The sequence below is a fragment of the Pyxicephalus adspersus genome, chromosome Z, assembly GCF_032062135.1.
Source record: "Pyxicephalus adspersus chromosome Z, UCB_Pads_2.0, whole genome shotgun sequence".
Taxonomy (NCBI): Eukaryota; Metazoa; Chordata; class Amphibia; order Anura; family Pyxicephalidae; genus Pyxicephalus; species Pyxicephalus adspersus.
In genome coordinates, this window is record NC_092871.1 from 17,080,111 (window position 1) to 17,090,121 (window position 10,011).

At 37.3% G+C, this 10,011-nt stretch overlaps 1 protein-coding gene across 1 annotated transcript in view; it reads right to left on the minus strand.

Annotated features, from left to right (window-relative positions):
* Positions 1-6,268, minus strand: part of CCER2 (coiled-coil glutamate rich protein 2) — a 10,380-nt gene extending 4,112 nt beyond the window's left edge. The window contains exons 1-4 of the mRNA XM_072429811.1: positions 5,436-6,268; positions 4,620-4,666; positions 3,119-3,212; positions 1,576-1,644 (exon numbers count right to left, since the gene is read on the minus strand). Of these exons, the coding sequence (XP_072285912.1) occupies positions 1,576-1,644; positions 3,119-3,212; positions 4,620-4,666; positions 5,436-5,481 (256 nt within the window). The 5' untranslated portion in view covers positions 5,482-6,268. The remainder of the gene's footprint in view (positions 1-1,575; positions 1,645-3,118; positions 3,213-4,619; positions 4,667-5,435) is intronic.
* Positions 6,269-10,011: the final 3,743 nt, after the last annotated feature.

The window sequence follows — 10,011 nt, forward strand, 5'->3', positions numbered from 1 at the left end:
GCTGTAGTCAATAATACAATGGTATAACAAAAGATAAACTGATTTCTTGTTTGTTGTAGTGAGTTGGTTGTCATAATAGTTGATCATAATGAATGTCAGTAGATATCACAAAGAAGAAAGCACTTAGTGTAAGAGGATTAGTATAGGCAAGTCTGCCTTGGAGCAATTGTGTATGATAGAGACGGTGCAGAACAGGCAAAACATGTCAGGGAAGGTGTTGGCCTGACTGGGGCCCCAGCAAATCGGATTTCATCCACAGTTAAGACGCCCACATACCCTGCTACTGACCACCAACTGCTCCAGTGCTGCTCCAAGACAGAAATGCCCAAATAACCCTCCTACGGGCACATTCATCACAACAAGCCTATAGTGACTCATGTTTAGTGTTTCTAGCATATCTTTTCCCAATACTTGAATGTACATTGAATGTAGTGGCAACAGAGACACAACTCAATGAAAACAGTTCAAAGTTTTACTCACATATTCTAGATTTCGCAATCCTGTTTTCTTTGTAATATTAAATTATAAACTGACTGTTGTCCACGGTATCCAACTGATCATTAATCATTATCCATGTTTAAGACTCTACTTCTGTAAATTGAAATGCACTTTAGTGGAAGCTTCAAAGTTGACTAACTTATTGCTTTAGATTTATCAGGTTTCATTCATGTTTATTGCTGTTTCTATATTATAAGATTATCAATTTCTGCCATCTATGATGTATGCCAGTGCAATTTTCCAGGCACTTTGGTTTGTTGCCAATTCCTATTGAATACCATTGTATATATTGCTGGTTTGACTTGGATGCATATTGCGACATTCCTGTTTTATCTTCTCAGCAATTCATTACAAAGAAAAAGTCTTGGCTTGGTGTCTATATTATCTCTAATCTGAGTTCAAATCAAATTATGGGAAATACAAAGCAGTACTAATCCCAAACTTTGAAGAGGTAAATAGAGGTGAGCTGTGCTCTTATGAGATAACAGAACTAGAATTGCTGCAAAAGAATAATATTTTTTATTACCACATATACAGTACACAAAGGAAAAATGCACTTTTTGTGAGGTTAATTTCATTTACGCATCTCTGTAGGATAGATCTCTGCTTTGAGATCTATAAAGGATAGTGTTTCTTGATCAGGGTTCCTCCAGAGGTTGCATGGAGTTACTTGAAAGATGATCAGTTTGTGAATCTCAGGTCAGTCAAACAGATACCAATAATTTTTTGGCTATCTGTAAGGATGGCAGCCTTCTGCCACTGGCCACCAAACTAATGTACTGTGAGCTATAGCCAGAGTTCCCTATAGATATGAAAGTTATTTTAAGGGGTTCCCCATGTTAAAAAGGTGGAGAAACACTGATATAGGAAGTCCATTGCTATAATTTATTAACTTTACATATGACTTTTGGTCTGGATGGGGAACATCCAATTGAATTCTAGTGACAATGTACAGTTCCAATGTACTGGCAATGGCTGGCCAAACGTCTTGAACCTATTTGGGCATTACAGCCTCATGACCTCCAAGGGTTAGTTTGCAGATTTCTGAAGAATACAGACTATACACTAAAACATTACCTCGATGGCTCAGGTCCTCCAGTTCTCTCAGAAGATGCTGATGACGCAGAATGGAGATAAGTCTTTCATCTGCAAATATATTGTATTGTAAGAAAGAAAGATAATATTTGAAAACCAGGCTTTGTATCTCAACAAATATACGCACAGCCTTGTATGAACCAATCAGATCAAAGCTTTCTTTTCCAAGCTCTAATCACACAGGTGACTATAGACTTCATTTGATGTCAGAACATTACAAAATGGAATTTGATTGCTTTTCTTGAAATAATACTCCAAATAATGCATTTAATGCTGCAATTGTATTAACACTGTAAAATATGAAACTTTTATAGAGTAAGACCCTTGGTGTTATATAGGATGATTGCACAAGGTAGATAATCACCCTGGTAATTTGATTAATATGGTCTTCTCTGTTATCAACATTAACATTCTGTATTTATACAAAACAACATCTGCTCTTATATAGACAGCTTGGATTCAATGTGGAATACAAAAAGAGATATCATCTCCATGTAATGAGACACAGAACAATGGCATCGTGTAGTAATCATAACAAACAGCAAGCAATCATTTGTCTTTGTTTTGACTGCTTGCTTTCTATTGCTTTTCCTAATATGGCAAAAAGTGATATTTTTATGCAATCCTTTTTCTTGTATTTTGCAAAAATCATCAAATTGAAAGTATATCACAGTAGTATACAATTCGTTGAATCATATGTTTTGCTCAGGAATATTTATTATGTTGCGAACTGGTATGGAACATAGATGGGGACATGGTTGGATAGAAAACGGAATGAGGTAAATTACTGATATAGTTAGGGACGCGAAAAAAAGCCAAACGGAAAAGGGAAATAAAAAACAGAATAGTGCTTCAACATTGACAAAGATGTCAAAGCTCAGGATCCTTGATTTGCTATTCCATATCATAAATCATTATGTATGTTAGAGTTAAAAGTTCAAACCACAGTATCTACATAAAAGATCATCTAAAAACCCTTAAAGAAAAGAAATTCAGATATGTTGGTCTTTAGAGGTTATGGTACCTAACTACTTTACATTTATTTTTTCAGCGGTGCCATGCAGTTAAACAGTGCAGTACTGCTTCATAAAAGAATAAAGAAAAATAAAGCCTTGAGGTTACCACCTGTTTCTGCTCCGAGAGGTCAATAGGCACCTTGGAGTTGTAAAGGCTACATTTTTTTTTACTATCAATGTAAACCAGTCCTAAGGGGTTCGAATCTGCTATCTTGCACTCTCAATAACATAAAACAGATTAAAAATCTAGCAGGGAGAATAGGTCCCCATCAAAATTACCACAGCAGACCCAGGAACATAAAGTTCCTTACAGCAGAAGAACCTAAAAAATGTCAGTTTAACTCCTCAGTATCTACCAAAAAAAATTTGGGTACACCAATACTTTAAGTAAGTTTAGAAGTAAATGTCTGGGCACAATTATTAAAAAAACATTGCATTGACAAATTGTAAATGAAGCATGGCAAATGACTGGATGTGGAAAGGCATGGAGAACTAATAGAAGACAAAACCTTCTCTCAGTAGTCGGATACAGCCACTGCTGACTCTTTCAGATCCCTGTACGGACAACGACTCGGCTAAGACCTCCATGATACATCTTGTGACCTGAAAACACAAGAGAATGTTATTGTGTATCCAGTTAAATGCAATAGACAATTTTAGCCTTCTATATATCAACCTAATCAGTCAAATCCCACAAGGACACACAACCACACCCTTCCATTGGCTTCTTATAGTATGCTGTGTTGCATACGTTGCATAGGCCATACCAACTCGCTGTTCTCTACTCATTGGCTCTCATCCCTGCAAATATTGATCATATTGGCAAATACTAATCATACCATATCAATATAATTATGGCAATGAGCCTTTGGTCCTAAATTTAATTAAGCTCTCCAAGGCTAGAGAAAATACACTTTCATCGGTGAAGCTGGGTGATACAGAAAACCTGGAATGGATTTCCTAAAAGTCATTAGCTTTTTGTTAGCAAATGTTTTCATATCTGGACCAGATCCATCCCAGATTTTCTGGATCACCCAGCTTCACTGGGGAAAGTGTATTCTCTCCAGCCTTGGGGAACTTTAATAAATCAGAACCATAATGTCAGCACCAATCAACAAAAAGACCAGCAACACTTATACTGAGGAATAATGTTCATTAATCTTCACATGGGAAATATTTTTATGGTTTTCATTTGTCAATGAAACATCTCCGCCATATTGTGGGTACCCTGAATATAATTCTAACTGATGGATAGATTTCACCAGTTTGTGAAAAAAGAATTACCTGACTTACTCAGCATTTTAACCAAAACCCAGTCTTCACAGCCAAGTATATAGCCCAAAAAAGCTAAAAACATTCCAAATATATCAAACCAACAAGTTTCAAAGTCGAACTGCTTGTTTCTTTCGGGTAGCAACAACAGCCTGATTAAAAAAGCATTTACCTTGCAGGGGTGTAGTCATAAAAAAGAACAGTGAAAGCTATCAGTGGCGAGCACGCAAGAAGAGCTTATACGGGGGTCCCGCACATGCCCGCCCCACTACACCCCTGGTGCCCATCCAGGGACACAATCTATACAGAAGGACCCTTGTTATTTTTGTTGAAAAAAAAAAATCTTTCAAACGTGCACTTACTACCTTGAAAATTACTCGGCAAAGGGCATTTATTTTTGACAGTAAAATTTATCATATAAATGAATTTCCCAGGTGTATCTTGGCACTGAAATGTTTGCATTATTCAACATTGTATTAAATGTTTCATGCACCAACCTAAACCAATAATAACATATCAAGGGCAGCATTTCTGGTGTGTCAATATAAAAGCAGCACCAAAATTAGGAAACTTAGCTCATCTGGAGGAAACATATGTAGTGTCCCTTCGGGAATTGAACCTGGGATCCAAGTTCTGCAATGTGCAATGGCCATAGCGCACTTGTACAATACACAGTTAGGCATTTTTTTACAATCTGTTTTGAAGAAGTCCATTTGTATTCAGAACAAGACCTCTCACCTTCTCTTCTTCCTCGGAAAGCTGGGTGGACAAGGGCATGGAGGAAACTAAACACAAGAATATCAATAATATTATTATACACACAAACACATATACAGTTGGGTACACAATGACAGTGATTGTCTTTTAACATTATCATCTCCTAGCAAAGTAAATGAGGGGTCTGAGGGTGCAAGGATTATGATTATTTGCTAAAAAGCTTTGAAGAACCTGATCAATCTCATAGGAATAGCTATGGCATCCTGTACTATAATAGGTACAAACAATGGTGGTTTCAAGACTCATTTAAAACCAACCAAGAAAAACAGAACCAAAAATCTTAAACTAATTTGATTGTAGTAAATTGATTTATGTTTTTTCTAGGTACCTAGCTAGCCATTCTTTGCTTTTGCTTTACAATTAACTAAATAGTGGGATACGGTTCAAACTTGTTACCTTGCAGATTTGGCCAAGACACCAGCGTCCAGTTTGGTCACCTGCTTTTTAAAAAATGCTAAACTAGGAAAAATAAAGGAATGCTGGGATATATAATTTAATCAGAAAACAAACCACAGGTGATAATTTCCTTTGTTATGGTTTAATTTGAGATAAGCAAATGACCTTCCATGATATCTGAACATAATGTATCCATCATGTACATAATAAGATAGAGGGATGCAAATCCCTAATCCCTTTCCCTTTCAATAAAATGACCATGTATATCATTCTAGCATTATCATTGAGGAAGTTAATGTTTGTACCTTAAATAAATAAAGAAAAATAAATTACATCTAATAAAGCATAGCAGTGAACCTTTTCTAAGGCTGCAGTCCTTACCTTGAATGCAGACAACTGCCAGCAATAAACATTTCACAGGACCCATTGTGGATGTGCAGAGAATCCCTTAGTTGATAAAAGGATGCAGAGGATAGCCTGAGCCCCAGGCTGGACCAGAGTTTGCACACTGTTTATTGCTGCAGATTATATAGCTGGCAGTGTATAGGCAGTGTGGTCATGTGACACCCCCCTCCTTTTCTGCTGCAGGTGACTGTGTCCCACTGATCAGCAGTCTGCTGTTCACCTGTATGGACAGCCCATCTCTCCTGCAGATGGTTCTGTGCAGCACAGCTCAGCACTGTCATCCTAATCCTCACTTCTCTTTCTCCTTCTAACATCTCTGTATGCAGGGCACACGGATGATCAGTTCTCTTTGTTCCTGGAACTGGGTCTTAGTTCCTTCTCAGCATCATTTTACACAGCTAATGAGACAAACAGAGCAATCCGTACAAATTATTATTATTAAACAGGATTTATATAGTGACATCATATTACGCAGCGCTGTACAAATCCATGGTAAGCTGTTCAATTCATAAATACATGTAAACAAAGCATTGAGCTTACTTAGATTTTATTTTTTCACCTTTACTGTGCATAGGCAGATACAAAATTACTATCCTAGGAAATAAGTAATTGCAAGCTGTTCAGTCATTAGTTAATTCATCTAATATTGGGTAATAAAACAACAATGAAGAATGACCACCCTTACAAAATAAGTATCTTTTTAGATTTACAGGTATGAAATATAAGTCATTGAATTATTGAGAGAATGATGTGATATACAGGTAAGTCCATAAATATTTGGACAGACAACTTTTTTCTAATATTGTACATTACCACAATTCATTTTAAATGGAACAACTCAGATGCAGTTGAACTGTAGACTTTCAGCTTTAATTCATTTTTTACAGCCTTTTTGCGGCGAATACCTGCAAAAAAGATAGCCCAGATACTTGACATCTCACAGGAGCATGTTGAGTTTGTAATCACCATGATCCTAGGCAAGCTTTCAGCAAAGTAAGTGCCAAAATGTTTGAAAAGAGTTCAGAAGAAGGAACGAGTTGAAGCATCCCAAGCTGTTTTGGCCCATTTTGAAGCTGCACAGGACTTTTTGGCTGGGTTAGTGACTGAGGATGAAACCTGGCTCCACATCTATGATCCTGAAACCAAGGAAGAGTCAAAGGGATGGGGCCACAGCGAGTCCCCAAGGCCCAAGAAGTTCTGAAGCCAGAAATCGGCCAAAAAAGTCATGGCATCCGTTTTCCGGGACAAAGATGGTCTTCTGTTGGTGGAATACCTACCTCAGGGCTCTAGTATCACCGGACAGTATTATGCTAAACTCCTGGACCAGGTGAAGGTGGCAATTAAGACGAAAAGCTGTGGAAAGTTGACCAAAGGAATCTTTTATTTGCAGGACAATGCACCTGTGCACACGTCCAACATTGTGGCTGCCAAATTGAACACCCTGGGTTTCCAATTGGTCCACCATCCCCCCTACTCACCAGACATGGTCTGAATCTGGATTGAAAATATCTGCTTTTCCCATACCCAAGATAATCAGATGCTCCCTCCACGCGGACTGAACTTTCTGACAAGATAAAATACTAAACACAAATATAATAAAGATATTATGGAGACCCACTGTCACAATCTATTATGTGACCCTTATCTTTGCCCTCAAAGCCCTCCACAGTTCTTGTCCCATTTACCTTTCTGACCTGACAGAAAAATACTCCCCTAGCTGCTCTCTTCACACCTCCAATGAACTTCTAATGACTTCCTCACTCATAACCTCATCACAAGAACGGCTCCAAGACTTTTCCAGAGCTGCCCCAACTCTCTGGAATGGTCTTCCTCTTCCTATTCGGCTTGCTCCTACTTTCTGCTTATATAAAAGAGCACTCAAAACCCATCTTTTCAAACTTGCCTACCTGTCTTCTGTCTCCTAAACCCTCACTATTTTCCACCACTACATATGTCCCCTTCTATTGTGTGTTATTCCTCCTAGATTGTAAGCTCTTCGGGGCAGGGTCCTCCCCTCCTCCTGTGTCACTGTCTGTATCTGTCTGTCATTTCCAACACCTATTTAGTGTACAGCGCTGCGTAATATGTTGGCGCTATATAAATCCTGTTTATTAATAATAATAATAATAATACTAATAATAATAATCTTAAAGACAGTTAGTTCACAGTTTTAGAAGAGCAATGGTAGCTCTTGATAGCTTTAAAACCACAAGAAAGACTACTGTCCGTCAAATAGACTTACACCAAGAAACATTATTGGGCAGTTTCAGCTGTCAACATTCTAAATGCATGACCAGCTTCATAATTTTCATCAGAACCAAGTCATTTATATCTCTTTTTCTTACTAGAAGAATGAACATGTGGAATGAATCCTGTATAGCAAAATAAGCCCTAAAGGATTTTTGGACCATAACATATCAAGACATTGTACAATTCTTTACCATAAATGCCCTGGACAACCTCAGAGTTTAATAAATATGAATATATCAATATTTTAGAAGGTTCAAAGCTAGAGTCCAATTGGCTCTTTTTATTATTATTATTATTATTATTATTAATAAACAGGATTTATATAGCCCCAACATATTATGCAGAGCTGTACATTAAATAGGGGTTGCAAATGACAGAAAGTTACAGACAGTGACACAGGAGGAGGAGAGGACCCTGCCCCAAAGAGCTTACAATCGAGGAGGTGGGGGTAAAACACTACATCTAAACAGACTCAACCAAAACATGGACACCGGATTTACACAATGAGCTACAAAATGTTTGGATTCTCATGGACAAAAAACAACAACAAGAGATAACCTTATATACATATATGTATTATTGATTTCCCATAATTTAGTATTTCACACACACTTTAATGCTTTTGAGCACTACTGGAAACAGCTATATTCTAAAAAAAACAAGGCTTCTCATACTACTTCCACAATAGCGGAAACTAAAAGGAATTTTCTTGTTAAAATCTTTAACATTTTGAGTAGGAATTCAAGCAACATTATTTTCACAAACCTTACTAGCATAAGCACTCCCCCCCCCCCTCTTTTTTTACCTGTGCTTCTCTTTTTAGCAACAGCAAACCCAAATTTAGTCATTTAGAAAAGTTATTGTTCATACATTCCTATTACCTCCGTGTGGTTCTGTGTGATTCTATCAGCCCTGATTCAAAGTGATAAACTCTTCTTGCTTGCTGTGCTGTCATTATGGTAACTATTCTGTAACAATATTGATTGTTTGCTTCAAATATTCTGTGGACAAACACTAAAAATCATCAGATTTTTATAAAAAAAATACTGAAAACTATATAAAACAAGCAATGCATAAATATATGAAAATCAATTTTAAAAAAACAGCTTTTAAGTAAACCTGACATATAACCAAACTATAGATTTGCTTTGGACAGCAGCAAAATATGGTATATGTCTGTGTGCAGGTATAAAGTAGAATATAAATGTCAGGATATAGATACAAGGGCTATGTGATGTGTGGCTTCAGAATATATCAGATATTAGAATTATGATGAATTGTAATGGCAAGCACACAGTTAATGCACAGATAGTAAATGTTCAGTCCTTTGCTGGCTATTGTTCCCAGCAGATCTTTGGCAGGTGTCCTCCTCTCTATTATGTTGGTCTTTGTGTATAAATTGCTGGCTGCAGGGCTGCTATCTACCACCTGGATAATGGTGGAAAACTGCCCGGAGTACCACAATCCAAACTATATTAGAGTGACGCAGAAACAACTCCCTCGGTACACGCGATCATAAAAGAGTTTGGTTAAAGGGAAAGGGGGGTCCATGTTCTCAACAACACAGAAAAAAAAAGAAATGATGAACCTAAGCCCAAAGGTTAACACAGGATATAATAAAAAGTCTTGCTGGGATGGATAGACTAAGTAAAAGCTTGAAATACCAACATTTTTAAAGAAAATGCTAAAACTCAAAATTTCCTTCATTGTTGGCCACAGGACCAAAAATCTACTGAGCAAAAAAGGAACTTTTAGAAAACTAAAGTTCACTTTTCAGGGGGAATTTAAAGTTCATATTTAGGCAAACATATATTATATATACATTTTCATTGTACTACTACCACAATCCCCTATGTGATACATGTTTTACTGAACATATTATTTATCATTATCTCCTTCTTCTCAAACCCCTCTACAAGCCTGAGCTTACACAGGGTAAAAATGATGCAGGGGTACATTGTGCCATGCAAGGAAGTAGGGATGGTTTTACAACCTAAGTTTATTTTATTCACCACCTGCAGAACCAGGACTTTACAGTAATCTATCTCAATTCACTAGTCCACTATGGGAGCTGCTTTGTCTTTTGTTTTTTTTTCACCTTAATAATCCTGCAGCCAACACACTTCCTATCTCTACTGTGTCAGTGCTCACTAAGGCCATATGTAGACTTGTGGTAAGGTTGTGTTGCACTTGCTGCCTATTCATATCCCTGAACCACTGCAGCCCATAGACAATAAATGAGGGTGGCAATAGGCAGTTCAGTACCTCCTGCTGTAAAAAAGTGCAAATGCTGTTTCTAAGA